The 23,258-nt window shown below is 30.8% G+C and overlaps 1 protein-coding gene across 3 annotated transcripts in view; it reads right to left on the minus strand.

Annotated features, from left to right (window-relative positions):
- Nucleotides 1-23,258, minus strand: part of LOC108907876 (centrosomin) — an 82,884-nt gene that overhangs the window by 57,831 nt on the left and 1,795 nt on the right. For 2 of the 3 annotated variants that reach the window (XM_018711704.1, XM_018711701.1), the window contains exon 1: nucleotides 17,094-17,432. The exons of the other annotated variant lie outside the window; for it this stretch is intronic. In XM_018711704.1, the coding sequence (XP_018567220.1) occupies nucleotides 17,094-17,173 (80 nt within the window). In that variant the 5' untranslated portion in view covers nucleotides 17,174-17,432. Of the gene's footprint in view, nucleotides 1-17,093; nucleotides 17,433-23,258 lie in introns of those variants that run through there. 3 annotated transcript variants of the gene reach the window in all.

A 23,258-nucleotide genomic window follows, 5' to 3' on the forward strand; every position in this document is an offset into this window, starting at 1 on the left:
TGGAGGACATGAATGTTCACTCCTTCGTCCAATCCACAGATGGGGGAACACGTTATTTTAATCATTCTTACTACTACAGTGGAATAAGCAGGGTTGTCATCCTGTAAATACCACATACTAACCCTAATTTTCTAATATTTAAAGGAACATCATCTAGCAGATCGAATGTTATGCTGGAGGAAGTGTAATTAATCAAGTCCATTCAATGTTGCTAAAATATTGATCCTTAAAAAAAATCTGAAGGAAACAATGCAATGGCAAGCGCTCTCAGTACGCCCTGTATATTCATCGCAAAAAACCAAGCAAACATTAAAAAAAAAACTACTTTTCCAAGATTTGAGTAAAATTATCCAAATAATAAATATATCGAAATAAAGTCAAATAAAAAAATTATCTCGGGCCTATAACTTCTTAGGCAAGCAAGATGGTACTAAAGTAAGTTGATTTAAATCGCCCAAATAATAACCAATAAATACTTCAATAGCAATGAACATAAATAGACTTGTAGTCGAAGTTTTACTCCTTTTCAAGATGGAGTTGCAAAAAAAACCTGCGCATTCGCCATTTTATTGAATTTTTGTTGTGCTTTATTTATGTTAAAAGAAAATAAAACAATAAAACATTTTCGCATCACTTTTCTCCGAACCATAAAAATATTTTCAGTTTTAACCACGCATTACATTTTACGCCCACCTAAACAAACTGTGGCAATATTTACTCTCAAATTGCATAAGGTGATGACATACAGTTACAGAAATTTATTGTCAAATTTAAAAGGTATTCACGAACATAATGGTATAATTGTGGAAATTATTTCACAACTAGAAAACAAGATCTGTCATGAATTTTATTTATATAAACAAATTACAAGAAAAGTAACATATTTAGTATAAATACGAGTTTATTTTAAGTAAAGGTATTAAACTTAATTCAAATAAATTGGTCTCCTTTTAAAATGGAATTAATAGATATATAAATGAAGATGATATATAAATTATATATATAACATAAATTTAAGGATGATAAATAAAAGAACACTGATAAATAACAATAAAACTTAATAATTATGTAATACTTTCTTGCTACTAATAAATATTAATAACATCATAAACAAAGTTGTTAACTGAGGGAATGGATAAATAATGAATAATACATTAAGTCTGCCTTCGTAAACTAATTGTTTAGGTTGGCGTGGTACGAACTCGCATAAACAAATTTCACATAAATTCACACTTGGTAATTGACAAAAAAATTATATAAACATAGACTTCGCTGTGAAATGTTTGGAAACTTTCTGGACACTATTTAAAATAATTAAAATTTATATTAACTTCATCGACAGATATACAGGGTGATTAAAAAATTATCCAAAAAAAAACTAGGTACTTTTATCGCTATTGTTATAATTAATTAATAAAATTAATTTATGGTTTTAACACATTTAGGCCCATCTTATCCAGTTTCTACGAACTAACACAAATGTTGCTTCACCATAAATTAAAACGATATCCATCATTTAGGTACATACAAAATATTTCAAAAAGTGATACATGAAATAATTTCAACTTTTTTGTTGTAATTGGGATATTAATCTATTTTTTTTTAAATAAACTTTCAAGTAGATAAGAATTTAATTTATCGATTATGTGCTTTATTGTTTCCGCAACCTAAATACTAAAACTCATAAGGTAGTACTAAAAGTTTAGAAATTTTAAAGGCTTATTTGCCCCCACTACGGAATGGAAGAAATTTCATAGTCCAAGTCTGTTGGAAATGTGCGTAACATAAATTATATTTTTGGAGAAAAAAATAACCTCTAATTATAGACCATAAAAAATGTTTGTGCGACTTACAAGTGGAAAAGAATTCAATTCTAGAGATTCCTAACATACCTTTTACTTAAAACAAAAATCAATTGTAGGAATACTTATATTTAGCTTTAGAAAAACTTATGTCAATGTGTTTAAATGAAATAATAAATAACATTGGGCTAGTTGAAAAGACGTTAGGTATTTCAAAGAGTATATTTCTACGGAAATATTAATTACTACTACTAACTATTTATATTTTTTACTATATAATTAATAACACGCATATAAATCACTGTAAAAAAACTACGTAAGGAATTCAAACAAAATTCAGATTAAACAGAAAAAAAAGTGCACACGATGTACTCACAATCAAAATTGTATTCATTTAACCTTTGTAAAAAAATACTTAATTTATATAAATGATTATCAGGATACGTATAAAGAAAATTTTTCAAATTAACTGGAATAGTTGTTTTTTTCCAATTTATTTAGATGTCAACTGCCTTGTTCCTTTTTTTAATAACAAACTTTAAGGTTCATTACAAAACCACACGGAGAAAACGGTACTGTGTTCTCAACTTCTCAATGACATTGCATTTAAGCCAATGCTACAATTCACTGTAAACAAATTTCACTTAATTTTACTCAATAATGTATCAATTTCTGTCCACACCCGATTAAGTGAAATTTTCACTCTATTAGTATGCGTACAACTGAGTGAAACGGTTGCATCATTGCGATGAATGAATTTTACTCAAATCCGAGTTACTGCTATAACCAAACTATCAATTGAGCGACTTTTGACTCTATTCTGAGTATATAAAACCAATTTAGAGTTGACTTTTCCTGTAATATGATTAAAATTTAACTATTATTGACTCATTTTTTACTCAGACTTGGTTTTTAAATAACTAAACATTGAGTGTAAAAATAAATCACCCATAAATGATTAATTAAGATATACAGTGTTGAAATTAATTCACTTCGCGGGGCCTCCTCCTGTCCTGGCTGAGACCCGCCGCCGCCGGCTAAGGCCTGTTCTCCTGGCGATCACGCTTTTCTGGAACATCTAACGGGCCCCTATCAACTGTGGTCGAGATTACAGAAGTAATATGTTAGTAGTGCCATCTTCACGGCGCCATTCAAATTACTCGAAATTAATATAATTTAAACTCATTCAGTAATGAGGACATTTACTGCACCAAATACGAGTTTACGAAGAATTTATTTAAGGAGTATATTTGAGTGAAAGTACTCGGTTTTAGTTTAAATACAGGGTGATTCACAACTTATCCAAAAAAATTTGGGAATAGATGCAGCATGAGAAATGGAATCAATATCGTAAAAATTTTTTTGTAAAATCCTTATAGTTTCCGAGAAAAAAAATATTGAAGTTATAGTACATTCAACCGCAGCTGGACAACTGTAGTCTCTAGCATCATTCGCCACGTGGCCTCAGCAACTCCGAATACTGAAATCGGATTTTGCAATCGTCGTTGCGATAGTATTTACCTGTTATCTGTGGTTTTTAGTAGTTTGTGTCAAAAAACTTATTTGTATATTAATTATTAATTAAAGAAGTATTAATAGCATCCATTAGCAATAGAGGTATTGATTGAGTTTGCTATACTTAAGAGCTCTATAATTACTTTATAGATATTTACATGTCTAACAATTCTAACATAAATATCCCTCTTTCATACAATACTAAACTCACACTGGACATTATTCACTCTCGAATAAAAATACCTTCTTATATCAATTAAATTTTATATAATTGCAATATTTAAAATTTTTCTCAAAAATATAATTGTATGTACAGGATCCTTCGACTGAATATTATAATATTATTAACATTACTGCGAAACTATTTTACAGATTAAACTAAATCAACGCTCGGTACTTCTATCTGTTGTTAAATATATTCCTAGTAATTATGTGTATCATCGTTTTTATTATTTGCTGTCGTTAAAGTAATCATAAATATAAACAATTGTAGGTAATTTCATACACAATCGTTATTTTAATAAATATAAATTTTTCATGCTATAAATGTTACCGATATAGTTCAATCAGTTAAACTGAATCAAAGAAATAGTGGTCAAACGCAGAACCGTCGTCATAAATACAATAACTGTTTACTTCGTGTGACACCTTAAAAGAAAATTTAATATAAAATACATGGTTGAGTGCTATTTTAATAAATTTGGCTTGTTTGATTCCCTTTTTTGCAAAGTTTTCCAAAAAAATCCATGACAAAGATACATTTCTAAAATCTACGATTTTACGCGATGACACCCCTTGAGCCGGCTCTGCCTTTATGTCAACCTAAACCGCGGTGCCCTCTCAGAATTCTAAATATCCCGTACCATCTAGGTTAGCTTTTAAAATTAAATTTATATCAGACAGTCCATTGTGCCATCCCGAAAGTATTTCCACGGTAATATTACATCATCGCGATGCGAAGTGTCCACGCGACATTAATTTTTGTCTCCTAAGAAAAGAGTTTTTTATGTTTCCGATCCGTGCGCTAAGAAAACGGAGCTCTTCCGCTTCCTGTGGAGGACCCAAAGAGAGGCAACCCATACCGGGACCGCCAATTATAAATAGCTTAATTATTTTCGAACACTAGCAGAAATAGTGGACGGTTTGGCACCGTATTTTTTTTGTCGGGTTTTCTGACAAATCGGCCCTATCTTTGATCTTGAAAACGGTAAAATAAAAACAAGATGGCTTGGTTGTTTATACCAACTAATAATAATAATAATCACTTTCTACTAGTAGATATGGATATAAATTCTGAAAATGCATTCTATCCAAAAATTATAGCAGATGCATGTTTTTCAAGCCGCGTCATATGGATTTCTGTTATTTTAAGACACATAAAGTCAATCTAATTAAAACAAAGATGCAGAATTTGATGAAGATGCCAAAGAGAATTTCAAAATCTTTTTAGTTTCAAAATTATCAACGTAAAACTTAGAATTGTAGTTTCTATTTTTATTTTTTCTATAGAAAACTATTACTCATATGTTAAAGTCGCGTTGATGGTAAATGTAAATTGTGACATTTCAAAGTAATTAGTAGGTCTAATGCGAGGGGCGATCCGCTAAGGAAAAAACGTACGAAGATTACAAAATTTCTGAAATCTCTTGTAATGTATCTGCAGATTTCAATATCGATTTAAAAAAAAATACAAATTTCATATAAATAATCAAGATTACAATATCTTTCAACCGATTACAAAACATTTCAGGAGATTTCAGAGTTATTTTAGTAGATTTCAATGATTATTTAAGATTTCAATAGGATTATTCGAAATTAAAAGAAGATTTCAAAATTTCTTAATAATATTTCAAGGAATACGGGAAGATTACAATAAGTTTTGAATGTCCATTTGAACAAAAATAATTGAATTAACTTCAACTGTCATTCATTTCATTCATTAACAGTAGTGCTTTGATTAAGAATTTCCAGTATCATTTTTACGCAAAAATTGTAACATTCTGATTAAGTTTTTGTTCGAATGAACGTTAAAAACTTTTTGTCATGACAAAAATGATAACGCCATTTTGAAAGTAGGTAAGTATATATTTTTATTGAAAGATAAAAATATAATAATCCAATAAACTAATAAAAATAAAAAAAATAGAAGTAACATAAAATAAACATTTTCCCAAAAAATAAATAATAAGAAATATTTTAAGCTTTTATTAACACTTGTATTTAATACTTTACCTGTATACAGTGTATTTAAAAAAGACGCGGCAATATTTAAGGGGGTGATTGCCCAGATCATTTTATAAAAAAAAGTTCCTATAAACATACGTCCGCAAACGCTTCGTTACCGATCTACAGAATGTTGAAATTTCATTAAAAAAACAGTAAAAATTAAATTTCTCCAAAACCTCTTGATATTATAATGAAATTTTAGGCCTGTCAATAGCTATGGCAGACGCGTACTTTGCAATACAAAACGATTTTTTAGTCTTACCAGTGACTAGCTATTTTTAATGAAAAAAATAGGACCCCGCTGGTTTTTCTAAAAATATAATTTTTTAATTCCTTGTTCAATTATGAAGAAGAAAGCTTTCCTCAGATTATACGCACCGTACGTCACACCGTTATTGAGTAAAAAAATAAAAAACATTTTATTGCGCACCTAAACCCAATGTTGTTTTAATTGAGAAATTTAAATTATTGAACAAAGAAATTCAAATTATCAAATTTGATTGATTTTTGAAATGTGGTACATACTGTTGTTTGTAGTAGGTAATAATAAGGGGCTGCGTTTTAGAGAAATTTAATTTTTACTGTTTTTTAATGAAATTTCACATTCTGTAGATCGGTAACGAAGCGTTTGCGGACCTATGTTTATAGGACTTTTTTTATAAACTGACCTGAGCAATCACTCCCTTAAATATTGCCGCGTCTTTTTTAAACACACTGTATACAAGTAAAGTATTAAATGCAAGTATTAATAAAAGCTTAATATATTTTTTATTTATTAGTTTTTGGGAAAATACTTACCTACTTTCAAAATAGCATTATCATTTTTGTCATGACAAAATGTTTTTAACGTTCATTCGAACAAAAAACTTAATCAGAATGTTACAATTTTTGCCCAAAAAATGCCTGATACTGGAAATTCTTAATCAAAGTACTACTGTTAATGAATGAAATTAATGACATTTGAAGTTAATTCAATTATTTTTGTTCAAATGGACATTCAAAACTTATTGTAATCTTCCCGTATTCCTTGAAACCTTATTAAGAAATTTTGAAATATTCTTTTAATTTCTAATAATCCTATTGAAATCTTAAGTAATCATTGAAATCTACTAAAATAACTCTGAAATCTCCTGAAATGTGTTGTAATCTTGATTATTTATATGAAATTTGTAATATTTTTTGAATTGATATTGAAATCTGCAGATACATTACAAGAGATTTCAGAAATTTTGTAATCTTCGTCTGTTTTTTCCTTGGCGGATTGCCCTTCGGAACACACCAATCGCACCATATAGGTTTCTGTCGAGGTTTCTGTGGCATTCTTTGGAAAATGAGGTAGGGGGGGGGGCGTTGTATAACGACTACATCGACGAAATTCATTAGCTGATTACATAGATTACAGCGAGGATTACAGATAAGATTACGTAGATTACAGACAGATTACATAGATTACATATAAGATTACGTAGATTACATAAAGATTCTAGGGCAAACGTACGAAGATTACATCAGCGGATCGCCCCTCGGTCTAATGAGTCCGCTCCATCAAATAGCGCTTCGTAATGTTTTCAGATTCAGCAAACTGATTACATTGCTAAAGAAATTAACTGGTGGTTATAAACCTAAAAATTCGAGTCTTAGAATGATGTTAAAGATTTTTAAGAGATACTTCAGACGAAGTTGACATTTTTGCAAATATTTTCTTCAATAAGTTTAGTCATTTAGATTTTACATTACATTTGATTGAGGCATGTCGGTCTAATGAATTATACAAGTTAGAAACTTCTAATGTTGATGATCAGTGATGAAGCAAGATCGGTCCCATTGCATTACCGACAAAAAACGTAGATTGTGTTTTGGGTATCGTCACAAAATACGTCGATTTGTGTCCTAAAAACTATCGACACAAAAAGTGTACCATCCAATCTGTAGGAACAAATAGCTCCTTAAGAAAATTGCTGATTTTTTTTAAGTCACCGAATTCAGAAATATATGCCGGCCATCGTTTCCAAAGCTGTAGAGCTTTGGCCACAATGCTGGAAAATTCTTCAGCGACTGAAGCTTATACAGGGTGTAAGAAGTTTGACTGCCATTACTTCAGCATGAGTTGGAGTAAGTAATCATAAATGAACAAAAAAGTTGTATATTACAGGGGCGTAAGAACAGATTTCAAAATACACCGAGTATTAATATTGGGGACTTTCATCACAACGTGACAACAGCGCTTAACCTGCTGATGCACACCACGTGTACACGTGGCAGACCTGTCCTACGGAAAAAATGTAATCAGTTATTATTCTGAAACATTTAGTAAATTTCAAGACAATTATTTTTCAGTTTTTAAATAAATAAAATAAAATGTATCGATTTTGTAGTACGAAGATAGTGTTGTGCTTAAATTTTAGCTCAAATTTGAGTAATTATGAACTCTTAAAACAGGATTTTTTAATCAAATTATGAATTTGAAAAATATGTTATTAAAGTACCCAAAGATTCACGTCGCCGTCGTCCAATAATATGTATTAAAAATAATTTAGATACTTACCAAAAAGCAAAATTCAGTAATTTTTAAACGCACAATCGAATCCAATTTTCGCGCACTCGCTGGAAAACACCTCAAGGAAATAGTGGTACACAAAAAACACTCCGACACGGTCGAATCCAGACACCAACTGAATTGGTGGTTGCTGGACACTTTAGTACCTCGTGTAAACCGCCGCGCCGTTGTCACATTGCTCGATATGAATTTTATCGAATTTTAAATTTATTACAACGCTAATTATATTTTAGAATTAAGAAGCATAAAGAAGTTAAAAAAGTGATAAACATTGTATTTTATGGTATTCTATGCACGCAGTTATATCAATATTCCTTAATTAATCGAACTTTCGTACGGTCAGTCAATTTGGAGATTTTAATATTTTTTTCTCAGAAATGGTTGAGTTTAGGACCCATGTCATATTGTTTTTTTTGTTTATTTTAATGTATTTTATCGTCTGTTGAAATTAAGGCAGTTAAACTTATAACACCCTGTATAGAAGATTCAGTAGCGAGAAAGAAGTAGCAAAGAAAATACTTAATGATGGAATAGAAGATTTTTGCAATTCTACGTCTGTTTGTACGATAAAGTTCATATAAATTGAAATGAAAATTAAAAATTAAAAAAATGTGAGTATTTTATCCACCCTCACTTTTAAAAAATTACTTTATCTACCCTTGCGGTTAAAATGCTAATTGATCTGTTGATTTGAGTTACATAAAGCACACTTCAACATTTTCTATAGAAAAAAATATTTGGAAATATTTTTAAGGAAAGCTTCGTTAGACAGTACTAACAATAAGACAACTGAATACTATTAAAGCGCATCCCTTCTCTCACCAACTCTGTGTAGAGATGCCTTACTCAAAATGAAAAGGGAACGTTTAGGTTTAAATGATACATTAATAAAAGCAGAATTGATATAACATTGTTATTACTATTAAAATTTTCATTGACAATATCAAAGTTCAGAAAACCATAAATACAATTTTCATAAAAAGCAAACGCAATTATTATTCAAATTAATTAATCAATAAGTTGAAGCTTATCTCGTCCTTCATATTAAAATTGGATTTTTAGTTCTCTGAACTTTGACGTCAATCAACATTTAACCGAATTCTCAAAAAGTTTACGGCATATAGGTAGTTGCATGGCTGTGCAACTAACATTGCCAGATTCGCAACAGGGAGGGGATGGAGCTTGTCCAGACACACGAAGAACGGGGTGAGGAAAAGGAAGTAACTTTAAGTTTGTTACGTTTGTTATAAGTTTTTTCACTATGTAAAATCTAGTGTCTTTAAATTTTTTACTAACTTTTCCACACTGAAATTCACGACTCACGTTTGTTTAGCATGACGTTTTTCTTGATTATATTATGTATTTGTAGTAAGTATGAGAAAAATATTGGAAGTTTTGGCAAAAAGGTAAGTAAATATTAAATTGAGTTTTCCAATTAAATATAGTGAAAAGGGTTATGTTTGTTTACACACAAAAGGAAAATATTTATTATTTATTTATGATGTCAAAACATTCATATTCTTAAAAGATTGTTTTTTCTCCGTCAACTTTCCATTTTGTTTGTGTGTTTAGAAAACAGGTTTAACAGAAAATATAAAGTTTGTGAATAGAATTGTTTGTTTGTATGCAACATTAATAACCGCGCCATTATTCCATGGCTAGAAATTAGCCTCAATGATTTGGAATCGAGGGGATTATCCCTCTTTATAACATTAATAACCACATTAAAATTGCTAATAAATACTGTTTTATAAATTTTGCAGTTTTTTTTTTTTTATTTTAACGAGTAAAATACGATTTTACCATTATAAATCGTAATATCGTATATATTTTTTAATATTAAAAGGAAGTAGTATTAGGGTCGTATGACACTATGCTAAAATTATAACTAATTTCAGTAATTAACTAAGAACTTTTTAATCTTGCATAGTATCATACAGAAACTGCAACATTTTTGTTGCAATTTGTGGATGATACTATGCCTGATTAAAAAGTTCTTAATTAATTACTGAAATTAGTTCTAATTTTAGTATAGTGTCATATACGACCCTTAGAACTAGTGATGGGAGATTTCGAGTGAAAAATCGAGTGGTACTCGATTATTGAGATCACTCGAGATATCTCGAGATGTTTACTCCCACCACTCGAGTGATTATTACCCTACGGTTGCACCCCAAAATGTTAGTGCATACTGCAAATAGTCACTGATTGCGTAACCTTTTTTTTTAGAATAAAACGAAAAAGTGGTTAGGTTTTGAAGTGCGTGAGCTTTTTTTTTTTTTTTAGCTACGCTTATAAGTAATATATGACTAATACAAACATATTTGTGCGCCGCTGGGATGAAAATGACCAATATCTCGTATCTCGAGTGATCACTCGATTATTAGAAGTACTCGATTATCAAAATTGGTCGATTATGCCCATCACTACTTAGAATGTATTTTCAGAAGCCCCCGCAAATTGGCATCTGTTTTACCGGCGGTAGATAATAAAGTAATCATCATTATCGTCTCGGCTATCTTTAGTTCCATTTTTTTGGGCGGCCAGACACAGTGAGGGAGCCAGTTGTTGTCTTTTAATGTCAGTGGTGTTTCGATTTTGGTATTGTGAAAACGACCTTCTTGTATTATATGTTTTGTTGGTAGTTGGATAGTTTGTTTGCAAATTGGTCTCTGTGAAATAATCGTAGTAAATAATAAATCTGAAGTCAGTAACACAAATTCCAATGCAACATCTCAAAATTTAGTGAACAATTACTGACTGTCAAACATGGCACCAATACAATTCTACTACATCCACGAGATTAAATTTTCGGGTGAACGAATTTCGGGATTTTTTCGAACCCAGATGGTTGGTTGCACGAAGCCCGCCGAGGTCGTCAACCTCACGGGAGCACTAGGAACACTTTGCACTAGAGTAAAGCACAAATTAATCTACGGCCGTTTCGGAAAACATCTGATTAAAAATAAAATATCTAATATTAGCCTACCCTCAGCCTTTCATACATCACTTCACAGATAATAATGATGAGTGCGATTGCATTGTTCAATCAATGCCCGTTTCTATTTTTCGCTGTATAGAGTTAATTTTCACGCTTTTGCTCGACAAACTAAAATTAGCACTTTCGAATAAGAAAATTTATACTTTCAAATGTCATGCTTATAGAAAAGTTTCGATAATACAGGGCGTAAAAGCTACGTTCAGACAAACTTTCAGGATTAATTCCTCTCAAAACAAATGAGAAACAAAAATAGAGTAAAAATTATTATTCCCATCGCAGTTCATAAAAGCTCTATGATTAAAGATTGGTTATGAAACTCAGTTTTTGATTAATCACTCAAGAACCACTGAAGGTACAGACTTTAAACTTAGTACAGTCCAGTTTTCTCGTAATAGCTACTATACAGGGTGTTCCTAAATAAATGTCGCAACGGAAAACTGCAAATTCCTCTTGAAAAATGAAACATTATTTTCCTCTTCCATTTTTTCTCCGGGCTTTCGTTTTCGAGATACACGGTGTCAAAACTTTAATTTTTTTATAGTTTTTTGGCCAATATTGATTTTTTTTAAATGCCGAGACTTAAGTCTGCCTTATCCGAATTTAATAAACTGTGGTTCATTTTAAAGAGTTCTCATGTGATTTTCAAGTCAAAAGTTAATTTGTATGCTCAACGATAGAAGTGCATTTTAAAAAAAAATGTCAAGTCTCATTCCACCAAAAAAATTATAAATGCAATAACTTTTTTTACTTTGTTTGATAGGCCACTAATTAAGATAAACAAATTATTTTTTTTAAAATTGCTACAAAAACAGTACTCAGTGTCAGAGGATCCGTCGTAAGTACAGTATTTTTTAATAAATCAATTTTATGATGCACAATTCAATGGCGTGCCAAGCGTGTCAACCGAGACATGCATAAGACGCTGCCTCAGAATGTTTCTTATCTTCACGTTCGTTAGTATACTGTTGGCTCTTTTATCGTGAGGATGTTGCGTAATCAATTCCTATCCATTGGTGTTTATGGTGGAGTATTGTAGACAATTTAATTTGTTGCTTTCTGATAAATAATGCGCACGCCTATGTCTCGCGGCTCATTTCTGACAGTCCTATCCATTATTCATTTAGAGCAATCATTTTTTCATTGTCTATTATGATGTTTCGTCACCTTGCGCCAAAAACGTCAATCAAGGGTTGTTTTTATGAAACTATTTTTGCCTAACCACAAATCGAACTGAAAAAGATAGAAAAAAATACAAACTATCATTAGTTAACGTTCACTCTATTTTCGTTTTTAAAAGAGTGACGTTTTTTCTTCAAATATTTAAAGTCTAAGTAATAATACATATAATAAATATCATATGATATCCTAGCTATACCGACAGATAAAGTTAAAACTTGCAAACCTATTTGAAACAGTCATTCGCAGATTTTCGTCAGTTTTTAGTAAAATTTTTGGTTAGGCAAAAATAGTTTGATAAAAACAAATCCTCACTGAACCCTTTAGCGCAGGGCTTATTTGATTATTTTTTTCACAGATAACAAAATATCTAAATAGAGAAAAAAGTATATTTTTTAATAAATACTTAATATACAGGGTGTTAAAAAAAGAGTGTAAAATATTTAAGGAGGTAATAGTATCAACCAAAATAAGCAGAAAGTCTCAATAAACATGGGTCCGCAAAGTAACGGTTGCGGAGATATGGACCACTATTCGTTTTTCAAACATTTTATTTTATTTTCACGTTTTTCATTAAACATTTGGATGGGTATTGTAGGTGACAGGTTTCTAGGTCCTGTTGTTTTACCAAACCTATTAACAGGCGCTGCTTACCTCAACTTTCTGCAGAACACACTGTATGAGTTTTTGGAAGACATTCCTTTGAATCAGAGGCAACAAATATGGTTCCAGCATGATGGTGCTCTAGCTCATTTTTCCATGGCTGTTAGAGAGCATTTACACCAAACTTTTCCACATAGATGGGTAGGAAGGGCCGGACCTGTTTTATGGCCTCCAAGATCGCCTGATCTGAACCCTCTAGATTTCTTTGTTTGGAGATATTTGAAGACATTAGTGTATGGTACTCCTGTAAATAGCCTGGAAGAGCTGCAGCTACGGATCAAAAGTGTCAAGAAATCCAAACCAAGGAGGGTGTTTTCGAAAGAGTTCGAATATCGTTGAGACGAAGATGTCGTGCCTGCTTGGAAATGAACGGAGGGCACTTTGAACATCTTCTGTAACTTTGTTTTTTGTTTGTTAAAAGCTTCCTTTGTCGGTTTATTCCTAATAAAATAAAATGTTTGAAAAACTAATAGTGGTCCATATCTTCGCAACCGTTACTTTGCGTTATGTTTATGTTTATTAAGACTTTTCTGCTTATTTTGGTTCATACTATTACCTCCTGAAATATTTTACACTCTTTTTTTTAACACCCTGTATAAGTATACCTATGGTTTTCTTTTAGACGTTCTCCTAATAATTAAAGAGTTTTGTCATTACTATTTATTTATTTACAAATACCATTTTCACAGTGGACCCTTTGACATACTTCCAATATTTTTGCCATAATGAATAAAAAATATGTTTGACAATCCCATAACTTTGTAGAGAAGCATAATTTTGCTCAGGTAACTTGATCTAGGTGTACCGGTTTATTTTTATCTAAGAAGGCTATAAGAAAGTGTAGTAAAATTAGAAATATGTAGAACCAATTCGACAACTACCATCTTTAAAAAAATGACAATAGAAAATCGACTACTGAATAATAAATAGGTATAGAAAGGAAAAAATAAATAACGTGAACTTGTTCTCTGCAAATTACTAAAGACTAAAGAGCCTAAATTACTTATCCAAGGAGTATCTGTCTACAAAGTCGAAATTATAATAGGTATATACATACCTCGAAGTATACAAAGTAGGGCAACAAAGCGAGCGAATCATGATTTGCAAGAGAAGTCACCTTTAATCCCAGGTAAATATAGAACATATATGAAAATAGATCTATATTGTTTTTCTCTACCATGTTTTGAATATCCTCAGTCCTCACACTGACAACTAAGTAAGAGTCACAAAATTTATTTCCGCTAGCTGCTGCCGTCTCCATAATATTTACACGCATCCTTGTGCATAAACTACGTTACATTAATGTGTACAATGTAAACGCAAAAAATCTAAATAGATGAAATTATATTTAATTTCAAACTACATACACTTTGTGCTCGAGTAAATAGGGTAGGTATAAAAAATAGGTCAGAAATGGTTCTTCCACTAATAATTTTCAACATTTTATTGTATACATGCCATGTGTTAGGTACTCTTTTAAATTTGTCAACTTTTGTATTTTCGTCGTAACTTATCTTTTCTACTTTATTTTAAGATCTTTTTAGTTCCTTTTAATTTTTAATATTTCATCCTTCATGTATATTTATTATGTATAGTTTTATTAGGTACATTTCTTTTTATAATCACCTTCTTTAACGTAAAAACGCAGTTTAGTATTTACATTCTATTTTCTTTCAGGTTTTCTTGCACTTCTTCATGTGCTTCTTCCTTCAATACTTGTACGTATGTCCTAGAGTTCTGTTATATTCCTTGCTATTGCTGAACAATTTAAATCTGAAGCCTTTGTAACTTAATAATAAATACATTTATTTGCAGTTAACGCCAACTATCCGGTATATTAATGTAAACAAGTTTCAATTGCTGGTAATATTAACTGACGCAATAAGCTTTATTAATGTACAAAAGTTAGGTAGTTTCCATATGCGACTATAAATAGACACTGGCTTAAATTTTTTTGCAGCAATTTAAAAGATCGTCCATAATGTCCTAAACAATGCGAGGATAATATTCTAAGATGTAAATATAAAATTGCTTGGTTTTTTAAATACCGCTTTGCTGAGAGAATACAATAAAAAATAATAATTCCGCAAAAGTCACAGTGGTCGCTTATTGATGTTGACATAAAATACTTTGTGACTATGAGAAAAACTGCAGCAGATGTTGAGTGACATATTAGATCATATGTAATCCTAATAAGGAAGATCTGTCAGTCACATCCGCTGCTCAAGTGAAGTTTTATGCGTGCTACTGCATTTTATAAACATACTTTCTTCCCTAGACAAGAAAGGAATCGTGCAATACATGCAATGTGTTATATGGTAGGATTTATAACAAAAACAAAACGAATCTTAACTGAGCACATAATATATGTTAGAAACTGGAATGCCAGCATTCAATGGGACGGCGGTTATCGTTTGTTTGTTGATGTTACTGGCATGAGTGAGATCACCACGGCCGATGAAAGACGTCGAGTACCAAGGAAACGGGATACACTCGCTATCTAGCTGTCGGGTTATGCAGTTGTTATGTTATATTTGTTTTATTCTTTTTATTTAATTGAAACTCTAATAATCATAAGAAATCTAACATATAGTTTTCACAATTTCGCTTATTTGGTATTATTTCGTAGAAAATGTAAACAAATGTATTAATTGAAATATAGTATATACCTTTCTGTAAACAAAAGCAAAATGTTGAGAAATCATTTTATTAGACAATCCATTAGCAACTTCTTATGAATGAAACATATATCTGCCGAAATACATCTAAGAAGTAAATACTGATGAAATTTTATGTGCATGATTTATACGATTAAGAAGGTTCATAACACTTTACTTTTTGTGTTTTGGAAACAAGACTGTTAAACATTAAAATCATATCAGAGTGAAGAAGTCAACAATTCAAATTTTAAATACGATTTGCATCTAAAGACATGCCTAACAAAAATGAAATATTTAGAAGCTAATTTCTATAAATAGTGTTCATTCAGCAATCAAATTATTATATGACATGTAAATATAAATACATAGATATTAGTAGTGAATATTTCCTGCTTTAACAAATACTTTTATATGTACATATAAAAATGTATTAATATAATTTAGGAAGATAAGTACATTGAATGATAATCTTTAAATGATGAATTTGTTTATAAATTCCGACTCATAAATCTTGATATTACGTGACCAAGATATAGGTAATATTATTACGTCAAATAACTAATTGCTGTCAAGTTAACCTCAGTTAATTACAAAGTAAAATAATTAACAGAACTATTAAAAAATTATACAAAAAACTGTATGAATTTTAACCATTATTTTCCCATTTTCTGTTTATATGGATTTATCCAGTTTTGGATCTAAGTTCAATTATAACATGACTTTCTATATGTAGCTACATAGGTATTATATGTATAGGGACAATTTTAACAAAGTACCTATATATTTTCTAGCAAACGATTCAGCGATCATATATTATTTGAGGGGTCTATCTAGTTGCCGTGAATAATTCGGTATAATTTTTTGCAAGCTGATGGCAAAGTATGTATAAATAATTAATACAGAAGAAAATTTGCTGGTTATTATTAGAAAAGTGAAAATGTAAAAATTCGTTTTTAAAACAAAAAATTTTACAATATAATCAACAGTACATCGAAATTAACTATAGACATATTATGTTTACTGCATCCACTGTTAACTTTTCTGAAAATTCATGTACGTATACCGCATACGTAAGTAAACTACGGAAAATTTGTTACAATAATTTTTTTTAAACAATTGTAAAATAGATTCAAGACGGGAAAATACCTATATTTTTAGTTTTAAAAATTGTAACATCTTTTTTAAAGTAACAACACTATGGTTTGCCCTTACAAAGTGTATTTCACATCAAAACATTTGGATTGCAATGAAAATAAAAGACATATTAGTGGAAATTAACGAAATTCAGATAATTGGTAAACAAAAATTATAAAATAAGAACTAATTTTACACGACAGGGCCAAATTTCACCGTTTTATATGTTAAATAATTTGTGCCCACTAATAAAGGTTCACAGTGACATAACATGCAACACTGCAAAAAGTATACAACACACTTTCCAACCTATTACATCGAAACACCAGCCAAAAATTAGACAACCAAACTGGACTCACCAAAACGGACTCGTTGGACTTTTTGCATTGGGCGGCCTCTTCGGCGGGTTCAGGTAATCATTGAAATTAAAAAACGACATCGCGACGTTCGACTAATGGCCAGCCAGAAAAATCGCGCCGTCAGCGTATATCAACAACAAACCTCGTGCTAGTCTTTCATTCTAAAAACCAATCCTACCGAGTCTATTCGTTTTAGAAACGCGTTTACAACTCCACATTAATCACTGTAAACACTGCAGTCTTACCTACCGATAACGAAATCCCCGTCTTATCTAACAACGCTTTGCTACGAAATCCAAAAACCACGTTTCGGTGCGTCGAAGTAACAAACTCCCGTGACTGACGACGCTCTACTGAAAATAAGGATCTGAAATAATCAGCCTCTGGCGACAATGGACCACGTTGCGATGCGCAACGAGTCGCGACGCACGGCATGGACGCTACAAATGGAACAGACAAAGATGGATATACCACCACAAGTCTTTTCCCTCCTGCTCAGACGATGGCAGGGATGGAATATCGATTACAGAGGGGTAAATAGTAAACACGTGTCCGACCTTTCGGTGGGGGATGCCTGGATGCTTCTGAATGGGATTCCTTCGGACGTGAGTTTTAGATGTAAGACGTAAGTATAGGTATAACATCAAATTAAAAAAGTTATTGGGATTCTAGGAATGATTATGATAACTATGATAATGATTGATAACTGTTTATAGGAATCAAAACAAGGCTACGAAAGCCTTATAAGCCATGAAATAAGACGGATTACCTACCAAATATTGCACGTTTTACGTATAGTCATTCCGAAGTAAGTTGAACATGTATAAAAACGCCTAGCAATAAAATTTAATGAGTTTCATAGGCGTCCCTAAGAAAAGTTTTCTGCTAAAGGTAGAAAATTATAATAATTTGTAAATAATGTGTAGAAAATTTCTATTATACTTTCATTTGGCCAACAACATTTATTTATGTCTTCAAACAATTTTATTATATTGATGGTAAATTTCGTTTTGTTCCGTTTCAAAAGGTCTCCAAAATGCCATGTGTAATAATATTAGTACACAAAATATCATTCTTATTTCCCCCTTTAGCAATTGTAATATGAATAGGTGTCTGAAATAAATTAAAATTACCTGGATCACACCAAAATCCGCATTGCAGCTCTGTACTGCTAGGCAATTTGTCAACCACTTGTCAACAACTGAGATTTATTGCCAAGTTGCCCAGTGCAGCTGTCATACGCAACTGGGCGTATATATTTTTACCACCTCCACGTTTAGTTCGACCTGGTCTGTATATGGGTATGGCTAAATAAATATGGGAACAAGTTTTTCAAATATTTCAATGCCGAGTTGCTTAAATTGAGATCGGAAAGACAACAAGATAACAAGGTGTTCCATAATTTACCAACAGAACACCCGTCACTAACTTCTATGTTTAAAAAATTGAAAAAATAACGTAGTAAATATCGATCTACCAACTGCGTTAATTTCAAGATAATTCAAAAAATTGTATTTGGAAATAAGTCGTAACTGATGAGGTGGGGGGTTAGTTAGGAACTGCCGCATTTTTCTTATACAGTGTAGGAAAGCGCCGATGGTCTATCACAAGTTACGTGAGAGCGATAAAGTAAGACATAGAAATCCATGCGATAGAGAAGGATGGCTATAATGAAGGCTTCTCTTTGTCACCGCCCGTTTCGCACTTCCACAAATAAGATCCACTTCTTATTTGTGGAAGGGCGAAATGGGCGTTGACTATGATACGCCTTCATTATAGCCATCTTTCTCTATCGCATGGATTTCTATGTCTTACTTTATCGCTCTCACGTAGCTTGTGATAGACCATCGACGCTTTCCTACACTGTAGATATATACAGGATGTCCGGAAATGAATGTGCCATACTTTAAAGGTGGTTGCTTGAATGAAAACACGGATGAAAATAAACTAAACAATCCAAACCATTTAGATCAAGTTACTTTAGGACAAACTTGCTTCCTTATGAAGTTATGCTGGTATTAGTTAAAATGGAATTAAAAAAATGGAATGCCGATAACGTTTTAAAGGAACAAAAAATTTCCTTTGAAGACCTGTCCATACGAAAAAATATTCTTATTTTGTTGATGTTCTATCAGTCCTTAAAGTGGTACTTTGTAAAACTCCTTGTATATTATCCATTAAGAAAAAAGAGTAGATATATAGCAACTGAGTATCTCTTTCTCCTTTAGAAACGCATAAATAGCTAAATCCTTTTTCAATGGTTATTGTAACGCTAACAAAATTTTGAACTAAAGTTCGATATTTTGGGATTTCTGCTGTGAAAAAATAATTTGTACAAAATTTTATTTCTAAACAATGAAGTAAAAAGTGTATAAGGAAATATTATTCAAAATTAAAATTCATGTCACAATTTAAAACAAAATCTTAAATTGATTACTTGGAATTTATAATCTCAGTTTAATGATCCAGTAATCAGTCAATATACAAAGCTTAAGAATAAGAAAATCTTTATTTCTACGTAAATATACAGGGTGTCCAGTAAAGAATGTGACATACTTCAAGATTAGTTGCCTCGAGTCAAAATAAATCGATTGGATCAAGTTACCTTAGTCCGCAGATGACATTACAATTAGAAAAATACCTGAAGGAGTTTTTTGTTTTTGCCATACATTTTTTGTTGGTAGATTTTAAGTAAAAGTTTGTGCTTTAAACAGCAATTGTTGATATTTAAGTAACATTATTTAATGTAAGAAAAATGTATACTTGTTGTTGCTTGTCGCTAAAATACATCGTTCCAGAGAAATAAGAATTTCAATCAAAGGCTTGTGTGTTGATTGATTCCCGACTATGAAATTGAGATTATAAATTCCAAGTAATCGATTTAATTGTAATATTAAATAGTAGATTTTTTGCAGGAAGATAATTTTTTTATTTCATTTTGATTTTGCTAAATTAAAGGAATTAATGTAATTTCACAAATTGGAACAAACATTAAACATAATTCCAGTGTTTATGTACTGATTATTAGGCACTATCATAAACTACATATTCAAAATTTATGACAGAAAAGATAAAAATCAGGTAAATCATTTCGCATAAATAAAAGTACAAATACGAATAAAAATTTGAAATACAAGTTTGCAAAATAGTGTAACAATGGCTTTTACACTAGAAAAAACAGTGTGAAAATACAGAAATGTATTAATGATTCGTTTTTCAATTTCGTATTACTCTTTATCCAAATGCTTCTTTTCCCAAAAGGTACTTAACAATTTAATTTTAATGTAGTGTGACAAGAGTTAAATTGAAAATTAGTTAGTCTTATCTAGAAAAAACCACTGAATACAGATTACATATAAAAAGTACAAGCTTCATTAAAAAAACGTAATTTTACGTTTAGAAATCGGACAAGCAAAAATCTCCTAACTAACCCTGTAATTTTTACGGAAAACTTTTTTCCAAAAATCAAAAATACACCAAAACTATTTCGGCGTTGAACTCTGTATACAAAAAAACATGATGGAAAAGTAGTCAATTGAAAACAAAAATCAATCGTTCTCAAAAAAAAAAACTGCCTTTGATGTCACTTTTCACGCAAAATAAGTTAATTTGATGAAAATTTAGTAACATTTTTAAAAACAATTTGAATTAATTTAGTATTTTTCAATTAAACGTAAATAAATAAAACTGAACTCGAATTGTAAAGTATTAATAGTTATTATAAATTATTATACAACTAACTATATTTTTCTGAAAATTTAACCCCAAATATTTTAGAAACATTGTTGGCGGAACACCTTTATTAATATTTATTAATTTAAATTGTATAAATTGTATCCATTTCAAATTATAATACAATCATTAATACAACAATAAGTCGAGATAATTTGGTTTGTATATTATGATAAAACGCGACGAAAATACACAATAGATGTTTTTTTATATGCATCCTGTCCACAAATGATGAACATCATTAACTCCATTCACATTATTTTCTCCAGAATGATGCTTAGGACGCTTAGCCGTCGAAGCAGTAAGCATAAATAGATGTCTGACCAGGACAAAATAGACGAAAAGGAATTCCAGGTTGGAAAATTTTTGTTGTACCACGGTCTTCACGTACGCTCGATCCATTATTAGTATCAGATTTATTTTTACTTGACGATGTTCCTCGGAGTATTTCGCAATAGTAAAAGAGCATTCAACTCTACTTTGATAGAAATTTTATTACAACATCTAAGCACTTCACTATTCACGAATAGATTTGCTTAATTGCCAGGAATATGACAAACATGTTCAAATAATTAGGCGCTCAATTTACAAAGTAGCAAGTGTCAAACATATATTTTTGAAAAAGACTAAAGTCAGATACAAACAGCAGATTTTCTTGAATTAAGTTTTAGTGATAAAGTGAATGCCTATAAATTATTTGACAAACAAATTTTCTTTGCCTGTCCTAATAATTGCCGATGGCTTCAACCCTACTTTAAAATCCAAATTTCAAATTTACACTCAAAACATCGAGTACAAACCTGAAATTTTGAATTTCTACTTGAAAAATAAAGTAGAAATTTCGAGATTGAATTCGAAATTGTAAGTTTGAACTCGATATTTCAAGTTTGAGATCGAAATTTGATAAAGAACACCAAAAAAAAAAGTGTATGGCCTTCCTACGTTTTTGTGAAATAGAGCTCCAACATAAAAATAATAAAAATGAGAAATTGGTTAGAGAAAGTTTAAAGTACCCACAATCATTGAGAAGGAAAAAATAAGCAGTGAAAATTTAATACGGATCATTCTATAGGCACGAAATAGAAAAAAATAATTTTGGTAAGTATTTGTAAAAAACAACCTAACTGTATTGAAATTTTATATGTACTGACCTGAATATGCATAATGGAAAAAACAGTAAAGATCAAAACATATTTTAACAAATTTTTTATAATTATTATTTTATATTTATCATTATTGAGTGTATTCGTAGTGAATATAATTTCATACATAAAATTACTTCATAAAATAAACTTCCTTACTTATTAAAACGGAAACATGCTGTAGCTTAATATCAATTAGAAATATAATGTATAAAACATAATATTTTTCAAATTGCAACATTTTTTTGTTCGTAAACTATTAACTATACGACAAAATGAGTAGAGTGAAAAAAGTTTCTAAAGAAAATGTAGTATTGAAAGCTATTTTTCTTGTTGGAATTAGCTAATGCAGAAAAACGTTCTGAGAGAAATAAAATCAAGGGGTGATAATTTCAATATCCTATCCTATCAAAGATATAAACCAAAAAAAAGACTACCAAAAAATATCGTTCAACTAGTTGTTAATGTGTATCAAAATTCAAATTTCTAATTTTAACCATTTTCGCGAAAAAAAATAAGTTCATTTTTTTCGCCATATTCAGATTTGAATATTTTCACAGGGGGGGTCAAATCGAAAAAATGTATTGGAAGTACCCCCCCTAAACACCTTAAAATATTTGCACATCATTATGAAACAAAAAACACACGATATATTTTCATACCAATATAAATAATTATACATGAAGACATGAAAAAAATGTCTAATATTATAACCATAACATTTCTAGGCCCAGATACACAACTTCTATGATGAAAAAATTTCAAACGAAGAAATTGTATGAGGGTAGTCTCCTATGAGATCTTAAAAAGCGGTGCACTAGATGGATTTCACAGGGTCTAACGACACTTACAGTGTACCATAATTCAATAAACAAAGAAATCTAAATAAAAAATTTAGATAAATTTGGAGCAAATACACTGAAAATGAATTTTTCGAGACAAAACGTCTGAATTTGATTAGGGCTGAGGCAGTACAGTATTGGGGGTCATGAAGGCTTGCAAAAAATGTAATCAAATTTCCAGGGTCGTATTTAAAAAAATGAAGTTGATGATGGTCCTGGAGAGACGAAACGTTACATATAAAAATTGATTATGCCATTCGATAGAGGGCAAAAAGTGGCCTTGAGAAAATGTTCTATTTTCAATATCTCCTCAAACAAGGCTGCAATTAAACAAAAACGGATTTCCAAAATTTCGTTTTTTTTCAAATATTTCGAAAACTAATCATGTTAGCCTTGATTTTTTAGAGGCATAATGTTGGTCCCCTGATTACGCAACTTTGCCCCCATTT

Source organism: Anoplophora glabripennis, unplaced genomic scaffold (genome assembly GCF_000390285.2).
Source record: "Anoplophora glabripennis isolate ALB-LARVAE unplaced genomic scaffold, Agla_2.0 scaffold213, whole genome shotgun sequence".
Classification (NCBI taxonomy): domain Eukaryota; kingdom Metazoa; phylum Arthropoda; class Insecta; order Coleoptera; family Cerambycidae; genus Anoplophora; species Anoplophora glabripennis.